The sequence below is a fragment of the Lottia gigantea genome (genome assembly GCF_000327385.1).
Source record: "Lottia gigantea unplaced genomic scaffold LOTGIsca_49, whole genome shotgun sequence".
Taxonomy (NCBI): Eukaryota; Metazoa; Mollusca; class Gastropoda; family Lottiidae; genus Lottia; species Lottia gigantea.
Window position 1 is genome coordinate 912,651 of NW_008709687.1, and position 15,165 is coordinate 927,815.

General features: G+C 36.2%; 2 protein-coding genes across 2 annotated transcripts; both read right to left on the reverse strand.

The window, feature by feature from the left end:
* Nucleotides 1-1,646: 1,646 nt before the first annotated feature.
* Nucleotides 1,647-5,661, reverse strand: LOTGIDRAFT_218854 (hypothetical protein). Its single transcript, XM_009061591.1, has 5 exons — nucleotides 5,485-5,661; nucleotides 4,866-5,093; nucleotides 4,606-4,660; nucleotides 4,249-4,370; nucleotides 1,647-2,410 (listed from the first exon to the last, which is right to left on the reverse strand). The coding sequence occupies exons 2-5, from the start codon at nucleotides 4,905-4,907 to the stop codon at nucleotides 2,393-2,395; spliced, it is 237 nt and encodes a 78-aa protein (XP_009059839.1). The 5' UTR covers nucleotides 4,908-5,093; nucleotides 5,485-5,661; the 3' UTR covers nucleotides 1,647-2,392.
* Nucleotides 5,524-14,300, reverse strand: LOTGIDRAFT_192974 (hypothetical protein; the record flags this gene model as incomplete). The annotated part of the gene is made up of 14 exons (XM_009061592.1): nucleotides 14,111-14,300; nucleotides 13,166-13,276; nucleotides 11,663-11,752; nucleotides 11,514-11,596; nucleotides 9,709-9,873; nucleotides 9,227-9,382; nucleotides 8,681-8,763; nucleotides 8,266-8,413; nucleotides 7,802-7,915; nucleotides 7,287-7,364; nucleotides 7,043-7,138; nucleotides 6,645-6,751; nucleotides 6,019-6,088; nucleotides 5,524-5,661 (listed from the first exon to the last, which is right to left on the reverse strand). Coding segments are annotated over exons 1-14 (1,608 nt in total), but the record flags the coding sequence as incomplete, so codon positions are not given.
* Between the last annotated feature and the right edge of the window lie 865 nt (nucleotides 14,301-15,165).

The window sequence follows — 15,165 nt, forward strand, 5'->3', positions numbered from 1 at the left end:
TTTTATCTATCCCTATACACTTAGTAATAATCTAGAACGCTCAGTCACGACTTAATATATCTGGACGTCAATTCCTGAAAATCTTTTCGAAATCACTAAAATATATAGTCTCCTTTCTAAAGGATACGATTATGAAAATATCATAAAGTCACACCTTCGGAGATTGTTTATAAATCCACAGTTAAACGTCAAGATTATCAGACGAAGCGCCAGAACGATTATCGTCGTGTGATATAATCAACCTATCCTTCAATAGTCTAACACTCTTCTCAATCATTTACCGAACTTTACCGTTCGTCGTTCGATAATTTCCGTAACAAAGTTCCCTAGTAACATAAACAACAACATGATCTTTTTTTACTCATTGATTCTTTTCTTATTGTCCTATCTCTTTTAAGGCCGAGTTGACTTCGTGTTATACCGTTTATATATTGTATCGCCAGGTGTTTGTAGACCCTATGTGTATAGATGTACATAATATACAGACCAAACAAACAGTATCGACTGAATACCGTGATAATCCCAGTTTCATAGTGGCATCAGGTGTTCTCAAAGAGTGGTCAACTTCTCCCCATACCCCCTGAGAAATATTTCGCCCCCTGGAAAACTCTAACCAATGATAAAAGTGTCCTGCTATAAAATATGACTAGAAGTTCGCGGAAGCAGATATCTTTAATGTCTATCTTAGATCATCACATTGCAATCAGTAAACCTAGTGTGGTGCTGCATGTCTTGTCTGACCTGTCAGTTGACCCCAAGACCTAGGGCTGAGCATGACATTGTGAAGATCTTCGTAATAGATTGACATTGTGAAGATGTTCGTAATAGATTGACATTGTGAAGATGTTCGTAATAGATTGACATTGTGAAGATTAAGTTGGTAATAGCTTGACAGTGAAGATGTTCGTAATAGATTGACATTGTGAAGATGTTCGTAATAGCTTGACAGTGAAGATGTTCGTAATAGATTGACATTGTGAAGATGTTCGTAATAGATTGACATTGTGAAGATGTTCGTAATAGATTGACATTGTGAAGATGAAGTTTGTAATAGCTTGACATTGCGAAGATGAAGTTTGTAATAGCTTGACATTGTGAAGATGTTCGTAACAGATTGACATTGTGAAGATGGCATGTCATAACGCAGAAAAGTGTACTAAGTGAAACCAAAACAAGTACAGCCATAGAAAACGCCACGGTTGACTAACCCCTGTCTTCTACTTCAGAAGTATCAAGTAGCGGCCTGTGTTTCACTATATTGTACAGTAGTACAATGGTCATAGTAAAACCTGTAAAGTCAATGGCGTATGTGATTTGGGGGGGCCATGCCCCCCACCCTTCCCTCAGGTCGGTGAAAGGACAATTTTTAAGTGATTTTCTAGATACGCCCTCGTGTACAGTCCTACCTAAAACTCAGTATGTTTATAATACAACCCTGGAAATTGACTTTCCTATATCTTCTGTGGGTAACTTTAACATTTCTATTTAAAATACATCTCTAGATAATTCGTTTCGTATATTCTCTGTGGGTTACTCACTCGAGAACTGAAAACGTCTTTCATTCAATCAACTAACCCATAGAAAAACCTATATAAATTGAACATATCTAGAGCTGTAGTTCATTTATATAAAACAAAACAAATACAGGCATGTATTAAAATATATATTTCTACAAGTTTTATGCCTTATTCACGGGATTCATTTATATACAATTAGAAGTACAAATATAACTTTTATATAATTATTACACAACCCAATTCCAATCGGGATTCATTTATATACAATCACAAATACCAATATATGACGTCATTGGAACCCAATTCCAATCGGGATTCATATATATACAATCACAAATACAAATATATGACGTCATTGTAACCCAATTCAAATCGGGATTCATTTATATACAATTACAAATATAACAATTATATAATTATGACGTCATTGGAACCCAATTCAAATCGGGATTCATTCATATACTATTACACTTATAACATTTGTATAACTATGACGTCATTGGAATCCAATTAAAAATCATTTATATACAATTACAATTATAACATTTATATAACTATGACGTCATTGGAACCCAATTCCAATTTCAGGAAAACAAATATTGCATTGTAACATAAATGTGTCACACCTTAAGGTTTCGTGGTCCGAACAGCAAAGGTTTAAAGTTTACAACTCGTTACCATTGTTGCAAGGTTCACGTACGGAATGGTAGAAGTATTCTATGTATATAATACAAGGCCGAATTTGATTTAAGTATTCATAAAATTCCAGACTTAATCCAAATCTTACAGGAAGCACGTTCTAGCACCATTCAAGCACGCCAAATGCCCATTTTTCTTATAACCTGAGTTACATAGTCTTAGTATATATGACGTGTTTACATATGCGTCATCACCTAAAAAAAAATAAATAGTTGTATTATTAAATTTGAATAAATTATGGTGTCATGGCCCTTAAGAGGGGTTTTAAAGTTACATGATTGCATCAAAACAAACTACATAATTTATCAAACTAATTTTCGATATTACATTTTCTACTTATATAAATATTAATTTATTAAATTTTATTTTTCATAAATTGTTTGAAAGTTGAAAGGAGGATATTTGTAAATGAGAAAATTGTAAAATAAAACATTAATTGCTAGAATTATTTTTAAAAAGAATGAAAAATAAGTTAATCTGAAAGAAATGAAGGAAAATATAAGCTGAAAAAGAGAGCTTCAAAAATAATATTCATAGAAACTAGGGTAACGAAGTAAGATGTAAAATGTAGGTGTAAACCTAAAGATTGAGGGGGAAACCACAGAAGAGAAATGTGGAAGAGTTTTGAAAAGAAGGTTGAGAGGGACGAAGGTTTAGAGAAGTAACGTGAAAGGGTAGAACGACAAAATCGAGAAAGAACGTCTAATTTGAAAGAGGATATTGAAAAAGGGTTAAAAACGAGAAAGAAAATATCAAATTTAAAAATATTAGGTGAACAAGGGTTAAATGAAGAAAAAAAACATTTGAAAAAGGCTAATTGAAAAAGGTTTAAAATCGAGAAAGAAAACGTTTATCGGAAAAAGGCTAGGAGAAAAAAGAGTTAAAATTGAGAAAAAACATCTAATTTGAAAAAGGCTGGAAAAAGGGTTAAAATCGAGAAAGGCTAGATGAGAGGCAAGGAAGCGGTAAAGTAAGGGGAGGTAATTTGTATTGTGTACAAACCATACTATTGTTTATGTATATATAATAATTAAGATTTGATTGTGTTCAGTAGAGCGGTGTCCACGCTACTTTCTTCTTCTATTACTTCTAGACGAGGCTGGAAATAACATGGCATATTACATACGATATACAAACATTGGCCCATATACCCAGATCGTTACTATGCTAGAGACAAATAGCCTATACATCACATATTTAGTCGAGCAAAGATATTATGTACATGCGGATCGGATTCGAAATATAAATAAGAGTTGTCTTTCTTTGTGTATAGGTCAGAATAGTTACTAGTAATTACCATACCTGAAACTAACAATTAAAATTAAACTTAACTTTCGTTTCGATTTTTTATTAACTTTTATTTTTGATATATTCACTTCAGTTAGGGTCTAACTAAAGCCCTGATGAACGTTCGTCAAATCAACCTTTTGACCTCACTCGTTAACGTCTGCTTTAACCAATCAAATTTCTACCCTCTCCAGCGTTGACATTTTTGTGGCACGGTGTTCATAAGGTTAGATCAAAAGGTACATTTCATGAACGTTTAAGAGGGCTGTTGTTAGACCCCAACTGAAGTGGCTATATTAGAAAAAAGCTGATAAAAAACGAAATGAAAGGTGGTCTTATTTCAATTTTAACTGCATAAACTAAGTGTTTTTGTTTATGTTTTGAATCGTACCTGAATGTTCATAAATATCATTGCTTGATATTCGACCACATTTATATGACGAATAGTAGAACATCCGTGCATGCAAACAATAATATCTATCGCTCGTGTATTAGTAACATGCATTAATCTAGCGTTAAACAGTTCGAGTTAATGACAAAATTTTACCAATTACCATTACAAAATATACGAAAATATTAGCTATTTAGACTCTTACATTTCCATGTATTGTTTGCTTCTTGATTAATTGAGGCCCGCCATCATGAAGGCTCAATTTGTTAATCATTTCAATATCAAAATACTCATCTTGCTACATAAACCGACCACCAATATATAATCACCAAAAACATCGTTAACAGTGCCTACCTCATAATCAGGATAATACTCAGATTGTCTAGCAGCAGTTACTGCATCTAATACTGTTAAATATATCTTATCACTATGTTTATCTACAAACTCCGTTGCTTCAAAAATACGCCATACATCATCTAAAATAAATAACGTCAAAACGTCTGAATTTGCCCCATAACGAGTTTAGTAATAATTTAGCGATATAACGCCATATACTCTTTTTATATATAAAACTTTTGAAGATGTCATCACGTTATATCAAGTAGGGATTGCTTTCATTAACTAAATTGCATGTTCCTATGCCGTATTTTGTTACAGAGATCCTTCACCAATAAGGCACGTACGCCTAGAATCTTAAAATCGTCCACTCACCGTTTACAGCAGCTAAGAAAACTGTAATACCACAACCTTCATAATCTGATATTAACTGAAAAATGAACAATTTAAATTCAAATATTGAATTATTGATTATTACCGATAAGGGACCAATCGTGCAACGTTATGCTGGTTTATTGAACACTCGACAGGTACTTTAGATGCGCGTACAAATAAGACATGTCTCAAGTGAAGCAACTTTTTCTAATAAAATTCTAGTATTTCTAAATTGTACAGTATAAGCGTATCATACTTACTAATTTGAGTATTTTGACACCAACAGGATCCACAAAGTGCATGGCCGAGCAGTCGATAATGAGATGATGGAAGGGGCGAGGATCGTCAACGTCTGGTTTATCATTACCTAGAGAACTGACACTACCCGTACTGATATAAGAGTCTACTGAAACGATACTTCCTCGCTCTAATTGTAACCTTATATGTTCCTTAGGAACTAAGTCTTGTTGGCTTATTGTACCGTTTTTCTGAAAAAAGTAAAGAAATCACTAGTAAATGAACGACTTTTATTGCATTCTTGTATTACGGAATTGTACGCTAGCGAATATAGCCAATCAGAGGCTTCGACAAGAGGTCTGTTAATAATAAGCCATAACGTTAACAGTCTTTCTGTCGGGATGTGATTGGCTATACATGTATTTGCTGGCATATAATTCAATCAAAACACTGCATTCAGTGATACGAGAACAGTTGATATTGTAGTCAAAGTATAAGACGAAGTTGGGCGACTTGACCTTGACGCGTTGTTTACCTTACATTTATAACAATAGCATCTCGATATCGGTTCGCTACGAAAAAATTTCTTAAAAATATTTCTCTGTTATAAAACAACAACATGGTCCAATCAACCATAATTACCTGTTCAGGATCGCCAATCGTAAATTGATTGTCTAGATTCAATTTTTTCAGAATTTTTCGGAATCGTTCTGGTTTGACGCCTGTAATTCTGTAGACGTTTTTGACGAATAATTCAGCATTGGCATAATACAGTGGAGAGTTGAAACCAATAACACTGACTCCAGATATCTTCTCAGACTGAAAAACAGGAATATAAGAAATTATATGAAAATTGACGTTCAAAAAACGTTTTTGGACAAAGCAAACTACTGATAAGGCCTGTGGCTACAGGGGGCAAGGAGGGAAGTGACCCTCCCCCTCCCCACCCCCAAAAAAGGTATTGCCCCTACCCACTTCCCAGAAATAAAAATCATTACTGCAACTCAACACCAAACAATATTGGCCCATTGTGATATCCGAACAATGAAGTCTGACTTCGGGCCTGCTACTGATATTGACAATTGCCATTGGTCTAGTTTCCCAGCCCTTTTCAGATAAAACTCTCTCTCGAATGGTTTATATTGTGAAAAATGTTATTCTAGTATTTAAACCCACCTTTTCGTATGTAGATGATGTTTGTAAAACTTCAACATCTGATACTTTCTCTAGAACTTTAGCAGACGCCCTGAAATATACAGCGTATTATAATTACAAATTAGTCACATTTTAGTGCACAAGAGTCGTAAGAGCCCTATTATTGTGGGGTAATATGATATTTTAAGTCGTTCCGACCGAACACACTTTTAGTGGATGACGGAGAACCTTGTATTCCTCTTGGCATCATCCAATATACTTTCATCTGTCAGAGCGTTGTTCTCTTCTCTTTACATGATACAATTTTGCTAGGTTACGTCGAACAAAAGGTGGTCATGGGTTTTAATCTCTATCGGCTGGTGAAAGAATGGTAAAGGCCAATCTCAAGAGGCCTTGCCACGCATCAGCTGGATATGAAGGGTCTGTGTGAACCTAAGTTGTTTTCTTTGTAAAATCAATGCCAAAAAGTTTGGTCAAAGGCTAGCTGGTAGAAAGGATCGTAAGTTGTTTTCCTTGTAAAAATGATTATTGTTCTTTTCCCTCATACTTATATACTTTGGAGCTTGAGTTTTCATCCTCTTTTGTCCGTTTTCGAGGGTCTACATAGCTCCCAATGAATAATGTATAGATTAAGTACATATACTTACATCTGAGTTCTGATGACCACAGTAAAGAAGGAGAAGACTATTCCAATACCTAATCCATAGTCCACATGTAATACAACCACACATAAGAATGTTACGAGCCAGATCGCCTGAAATATAGTTAACGAATTATTTTTGAGAAATGCTCAAAGGAAAAATCTAGAAAAGTTTATAAAACGACCAATTCAGGGTATTTCATCTGGTCTGTCGCAGTCAAAATGAGCGAATGAATCATATTGAAAAACAACTGTTAACTATTAACTGCGATTAACTTGATGGTCGTAAGTTCTGACTGTTCATTATGACGAACAAACCCAGAGCAACATGAGCCTTTGAGGTAAAAATACAGTTGCTCCAGATCACCCTACTAGCATCTCTGACCAACATTTAAGGTAGCTTACCACGTCGAATGGAGAAACGGCGAAGAGTTTTGGTAGATCCAACAACTGTAAGAATAAACTTCGTAACGCTACTATGATGATAGCTGATAGTACACACTGCAAAAAAAATATAGATGTTAATCCATAAAAAAATTGGATGGTATCATATGAAATCCATCACAATTACACCCTCCCCTCTCCCTAACCGTCACAAAAAGTAAACAATGATGATACTGTCTCCTATATAAGATAATATTTTACTTACGTTGGGCAAAGCTTCAAACAATGGGGCTAAGAACAGAATAACGATCAGAACCAGACAAGCTGAGAAGATACTGGCAACCTGAAATAAGACCAAAAGGTTTGTTTGGAACACGTACACAAAGCCAAGAGTATTCCAGTAGCCATCAATGAGTTGTATGCGAGTTTTTATTCCAAATCACTGCAGCTACTAGTAAATTCAATAATAAAAAAACTATTTGGTTCGAAAAACAAATGATGCCGGGGCACGTTGATCGCTCATTTTGGAAAAATACGAATTTAAACTGTTGACTCATGAGGTCTGTGAATATAAAAGGTCTTCAGGGCGCTGTGAGCTATGCATACACTACTGGTTGGATCGATGGTCTCTAGTATGGGCAACCACAAAACTCAGGTCTTTGGTGTTCAATGTGGAACTCGGCGAAAGCATTGTTGTTCATTGCGTGAGCGCAAAGTTGCCTGTAACACTAGCTCATCAACGGTCAATTTACAGAAAATATCTTATAGTTAGCCACCTACCTGAGTGCGACCACCAGCAGAGTCTTGGACAGAACTTCTAGATACCGAGGCAGCAATAGGGTAGCAGGAGAAGAAGGATCCAAAGAATGATCCTAAACCATAAGCCATAAATTCCTATAAGAAATATATCGATCAACACTTTAAGTAATGCGATGAGATGACCTTTAAGAGGTGGTTTCCGTTACTCAAAGATTCGTAAGATATGAATTAGCGTGGACTTGTGCATTCAGAACATGAGTGAAACGGAACTTAGAATACAGGTCATCCCTTTTTCATGACAATGAGACAGCCTCGGCTCTCTAGAGACTTGATCATGTTATTGCTAAAACCAAAAGATATTGGGAAACAAGTCGTAACCTATGCCAACCCATCCCACGTCTTGCAATCATACACATCCCTATGTGTGCTGGTGGGATAGAGAGATGAGGGAGACGGGGGAGCGTGGGATCAAAACCACTGCGTACCTTATTTGAGTCGATATCATAATGATGTTTTTTAGCCATGAGAGCAGCCAGCGATACAGACTGAGCGAATCCTACTATAGCTATAATCAGACAATCCACACCATAATCGTTAACATGATCAAATTTTGGTACAGCGGGAACTGGTAAACTGAAATAGAATCCAGATGCAATGGAAAAATGAGCAAACAAAACTTCGGGAAGCTATTGATTGATGTGCTTCCTCGTGTGAAGCACCCAATTGCAATGGACTCGAGTTCTACGTGTAATTTGTTTGCTCTTGGTGGAACAATTGCGACTTGCAACTAACTGGATTTAGATTAAAAGCAAATCTGATGATGATTTTGTATCAGAAACATATGCCGCTTTCCATAAGACGAGCTTCAATGAAATAGAAGGAGAGATCAAGATCACTTACCCGCGTGGAATATAACCAACAACACGTATATTATAGATTTCATGGAAATTACCAAAATGTGATGCAACAGTTCCTAGAATAACCTACAAAATAAGATGAAGCATTAAAAATCACAGCATCGGGATGGTTATACAGTATTACAGGGTAGTGACATGTTTGATGTGGTTTGTAAACTCAGATCCCCCACCCCTTCAACTAGAGCTCCCCCCAAGCTTTGGTGGTATCTACGCCACAAATCTCTTACAAATCACGCTCTTGAATATGAATTTATCGTTCATCATCGTGTCCAACCAACTTCCAGATCACAGTGGTTGTTTTCAGTGGTTAGAATTCAACCGTTATTCAGAAAGAAAATACATTTTAAGCAACACTGGTTGATGATTTCCATTTAAAATAATACCCTCAGCTACCTGGTATACCATGCTTGTCTATGTGTGACGTATTCCGATAATCTATTAATAGCTGACTATTAGCTGAGTCCATGTTTGACTTATTCCGTTAAAATATATTTAGAGCTAACATAGTCTGGTATAGATCAATACTTACCACAACAAGTTCAATAGGAACAGGAATTTTCAGCTTAGCCTTAAAGCGTTGATTAATCTGAACTTTCACCAGGTATAATATCACAATACAGATTAATGTTATCACTAGCTCCGGTATATTGGTGTGCACTATATTCTTAATGATGGCGATATACGTCTGAAATAGAAAATAGGTCAGGTTGAAAATACACGTGCATCTTTGATATTCTTATTTTGCAGTTTCTTATGACGCCATTATACTTATCTCGTTAGGATAATAATGGTTGTGGGTTAGATTTTCCTGTCAGCAAGGATTCGACGACCTTCAGCAATTCGCTTGTCCTATCCTTATGTACATACGTAAGAGTATTCCGGGAAAGGACGCTTGAAGTATCATAAGTTCATCATTTGTTTATTTTTAATCTTAAAAAGTTGATTCCAACTCTTGTTAAACTTGTTAAAGTTTTAATGTTTTAGTTGAATTCCTTTGAATCTCATACTTACGTTAATGATTTGGAAGAGGCCTCCAAATCTTGGAATTTTGATTCCCAAGGCGTATTTAACCTGACTAGTAAATACATGGACAGCCGCTCCCGTAGTAAAACCACTAACTAACGAATCGGACATGTATGTCGTAACAAAACCAACTCGACAGATACCCAAGGCAACCTGAAAAAAGAGAACTTTTGTTAGCATCTTGAAAAAGCTACAATCTTTTAATTGGGATATGAAGACCTAGGCTCAGGAAAGGGGAGTAACTTTTGAAACATTACACAGTACTGATGTACACAGATTCACTAGCAATAAAAGTCTACCATAGCACTCTCAATCATCAGAAGGTTATCGACTTGAAGCTTTAGGACGGGGTATCTAAATTTAACAAACGAGAATGTTAGCGTAAATGAGTTTACCGACGCATACACCTTTAAGGCTTCACTGAACTCAAATAATATTAACAACAATTCAGGTCGGTCCAGTACATCAAGTACAACGGTAATAACAGTGGCTCATAATGTAAGAGAGCATATGTTAAAATATAGAATCCCGGAGAGATCCCCAACCGGCTTTAATCCACTGGGTACTAAAAGGAAAGTTTGTAATAACAAATCGTAAAGGGGCAGGTCAGTTACCGCTAGGCTGTTAATATAAAAAAAACTCTCGTAATATTTACACTGACTACTGATATAGAGAAGGTTATCGGAGTCTTCAAAGCTCGGATGACAAATCTTAGAATGACGTTTAATCAAGATCGACACAATTTCAATGACTTTTTAACCTTGAGACTCGTTGCGTCTGAATTTCTTTATATTTCATTGAAGCATATAACATAATTGTATACAAAACATCATACCCACCCACAAACATAAATATGGATACACCCTTTGCGTTTTAAAGGGACAAATGCGCTATTTCTTTTACCAATCATACCTTAGTCTCAGAAACGGGATTTATTTTTTTAACTATTAGGTGTTTATTAGCCTTCAAATCCATGTGTATCAAGAATTATCCGCGTATGAAAGTTAAAAGATGACTCGTATTTTCTTGTGACACTGTCATATATAGAAAAGACATCTATAGAAATAGTTAAAGAAATTCCCAGTTTAAGATATTTTTTAACAAATTGTGCGTTTTCCGTACATTTCTAGTACGATTTTCCAAAAACGTGCTGTGCAGATAATGCCACGAGGCGATAGTTAGTGCGGTGAATCACCATCCCTCCAGGAATAAGGCTGATTAGGGTACCCCCTGTGAGCCCCCTCCACCCCCTTGTTATTTATGTGACCCCTACCCCTCCCCTTCTTCATCTAATGATTTATAGAAACGCCACTTAATGGAAGGTGACACAACGAAGGTTGAGAAACTGTCCAACAGTGTGTTGACCCTAAACCCGCAACTGATGGTAGACGATGATAACATACTATGACAGAGCCGTGGTTTAGCTGGACCAATTAAGTTTATAGTTTTACGTCAGAGGACGTAGTAATTTGAAGCTTGACTCGTGCCATGGATCGGATTTTCAGTGTCATTGGTCGAATGGCTTCTTTTAATCTGAATTTAAGTTCTTTGTCCCCTGATATCATTCCCTACATAGCTATGTAGATACGTCATTCAGTGAAATTATAAAATTATGGGTTGTAATGAAGTTTTCTAAACTTTAATGCAGTGACGTCATCAAACAGTTAGTTTTAGTGAAGTTGCAGAAACCACAGACGTCTGATTGGAATGGTGAAAATTGATGCTATTAGTGCCCCCGATACACATAAAAAATGAGAAAACCCCTTTAGAACCTCTTTAAGAAATCCTCATACCTGAATCAAGCCAGCGACGAAGCCAACACTAGAAGCAATAGCTATCCGGAACTGAGCTTCTTCAAGACTGTATCCTTCATCATCTGACGCTGCTGATATACCACCCGTACCATTGACTAGACTGGAGTTAAAGGCTAGATCTAGACCACCAGCATCCGCTCCTCCACCACCAGCCTTCCAAGCTGTGGTCATCTTCGATACCACTCCTCCTGTCATCAAACTCACCACGGCCACCGTTCCTGAATAATACAAGTTCAGAATGAAAGGGACATGTTCGTCACCCGTTTGACCAATCGTATCTTAGTCTCAGAAACGGGATTTTATTTAGCTGAGCTAACGGCGGCCATATCTCAACATCGAAATTTGAGCCTTCAGATCCATGTGCGTCCATAATTATCTGCGCTTGAAAGTTAAAAAGACGACTCGTCTTTTCTTGAGACTCATATATAGAAAAGGAAAAATTTTTGTTCTGAGGTGGTAGAGGGGTTAGTGTCTGGGTTTTGCGAGCGAGGCAAAACATAGCGTCAGTATTCCTTGCATAACAAATGTATTAAATACGAAACTAGCTGATTAAAATTGTATTTTAAACATTAACCATTTCAATCATTAGAGCAAGATTAACTGCCTTAATTACCCTGGATAGAAGTCACGGAGCATGTCTCCTGGACAGAGTGCACTAAACTATGCCAAAAGAAACAAATACACACATTAAAATCATATGTGAATATGAACATATTGATATTAATTCTGAACATGTTTTTTTCATAAACAACATTATCGATTGAATAAAAACAACGGATTCGTTATTTTTGGTACTTGATAATAATTTTTCATGTTATTTCCCATGCACAGTCACCATACGAGACAACTTAAAGTTTTTACGTGGAAACGTAATTCACAGCCGTTTTGAACACTTCCTCAGTCGAATTTTTAAAAAGGGTGTAGTATTTCAACAAAGCCTTAAATCACATCTAAAGCCATTTCTAAACCTTTAAATATAATTTGAAGGCTAAGTTAAAATATTATAGCCTTTTTAAAAATTCGACTGTTTAAGTCGAGAAAGTGATTCTATTTTATAAATATGACACAGGCACCTGTTCTGATTTCATGACTTAAACTTCATATTTTATAAATATATTCATATGAAAAGTTCATTTGCTCTCATAGCAATGTTCTGCCAATATGTTGCTTTGGATATTGGGTTTCGGATCGTTATTACTTTATGAATGACATTATAACATATGTATAAGTAAGGTTTCGGGCACAAGCCGCATCTTGAACTAATTCGTCACCCATTTTATTTCTTTCCTACCTAACAATTGTTATCGAATGCCTGTGGTTAATCAATGGGAAGCACTTGAGCAATGTATATCATTGTGCTACGATATACACAATTCTTTTATTGATCCAACGATAGCAAAGAACGTCCAGGAACGACTCATATCTTGGAAAGAACAGTCCACTTTATTTCTAGGTGGTTCAAGTAACAATGAACGTAATATAAGGCTGAGATTTATAGCTCCAATTACTATTTATTCTACCTCCAGACTAATTGGACTGATCTTGTCTTGTCATGAATATGAGCTCATGTCAAGGATGTTAGATACGAATCACTGTATCACGTGATATAGAAACCCAGTCATGTGACTTACCTAGTGATATTTGTTTTGAAGTACCAAACAGGAAGTAGATTAAAGGCGGGAAAAATGACATGTATAAACCTACAACTGGTGGAAGGTCAGCCAACATGGCGTACGCCATTCCTGAAAAGAAAGAAAAGAAAAACACGTTTTCATGAAATTAAGAACTCTAAGGTTTCAAACACTCGGAAGAAACCACCACCACCACCACCTTAAAGGAATGTTTCTCAAAACGATAGGACACTTCCAAGCCATGAAGTTAAGATGGCCGGAATCAGATTCAAAGAGACACAAGTACGGTTTTGGTTGCTGCATACGTGGTTTTGTTTTCAACTCAGATGCATGTTTATGAATCTTCAGGTGGGAGTGGGAGTCTATGTTAAAAAAAATAGTAACGCGGGGGGGAGTTCTGAAGGAGTCATGCCTTGCTTTTGATTTCCCACACTGTATAGAAATATGAAATATGTCTTTCAGAAAATGTAATTGAAATGAGAAGGAGAGGCCAGTCTCAGTTTTGAAGGAGTCATATCTTGGTTTGGGTATTCCACATTGCATAGAATAAGAGTTACGGGCCTTGTGTTCAAGCTAAATGTCGTGCAAATGACATAAACATAACTAATATTTTTTGAAGAACAAGATGCTTTAGGATGATTTTTTCAGTTATGAACAATAAAAGTTGTATAACGTGTAGATCGTGATGATGTTTATACCGACAAAGTGTCAAAATGTTAATATATGACTTAAATAAATGCTGATTTTGTAATACATGAATCTAGGAACGTCCTTTTGTACCCTCTAAACGTGTTGGGTTAGTAATGCTCCAACTCGTATTAAAATCTTTGTGACAGAGGCTACATTGCGTTTGATCTTCCCATGGTATACTTGACACAAAGTCGTGTGGTTACCTTTTGTAATAATGAAACGGAGAAGCCTATCTGGAATTTAGAATCAACTCACCTTGTGGCAGCTGCATGATGCCGACTGTCAGACCAGCAATGATATCATTGGGTAAATCAGTTCGCCATTTATACCTCTTCATGATCTTTACCACTGGAAACATACTGAAGCAACATTTCTTACGTTTCGCCGGAGTACAGGTCGTAGCATTCCGGACGGATTGTTTCATCCTCTCCGACAACGGCGGTTTTTCTTCATTTTTCAGAAACCTATCTCTAAATGTACATGTTTTATACATTGGTCGTTTGATTTCCACATATTTATTCGGAACTGATCCATTTTCGTTGACATCCATTCCGAATCACACAAAACCTTGGATTCCGACGATGATTTTTATCAAGGTTCACTTCACTGCAAGTTCTTAAGATTCACAGAACAATCTTCACAAATCAGACGCTCGATTGACTATCAAAGATGCATGTCACAGAGTTTCCTGTTGATTGAGATGCGCCCAGTTCCAAGTCCAGAAACCGAATGAAGATTCGAGTCGCAGCCTCACGTCATACAGGTACGGTAGTCTTTGATCTATGCAGCCAAGTGACAGGTGAGAAATCTTTTTGGATGAATGACAGTTCTAAAAGAGAACAAAATATATACAGTTGAATTTGATGTAGTGACAAATATTAGGCAATAAATCCTTTAACCCCATCCCCCATTTAAACGTCATTGGAAATAAAATCAAGACGGTACAGGATAAAGTATTAACTTTTTTCGCTAATGAACGTCATCTTACGACACTTGTTTTTCAAGTTTACACCAATTCGCTGTTTGTGATTTAAAAAAAATTAGGGTGAAGTCATAAGATTAATGAAAAAAATAATCAAAATTATTTTGAAAAAAATTAAATAACCCACACCGTCGTGAATTTTTTGTAAAAGAATATTGTGAAGCAAAAAAGTGAAAGTAGAGTTTAGGCTCCGCCCATTTGGGTATGATTGACAGATGGTTAATGGGGAATCTTTAGATGCTCGTGCGATGAACCTAACACCTTTATTTGAGATTGAGTCCAAGATACAAAGATTTTTTGCTATCAATTTAACTTAATATGTCATGGC

Coding starts and splice junctions, on each gene's coding strand:
- LOTGIDRAFT_218854 (XM_009061591.1), bottom strand. CDS start 4,907: ATGCACTTTGTGGATCCTGTTGGTGTCAAAATACTCAAATTA. Junction 4,661..4,865: donor GTGTCAAAATACTCAAATTA/GTAAGTATGATA, acceptor TTCATTTTTCAG/TTAATATCAGATTATGAAGG. Junction 4,371..4,605: donor TTTCTTAGCTGCTGTAAACG/GTGAGTGGACGA, acceptor TATTTATTTTAG/ATGATGTATGGCGTATTTTT.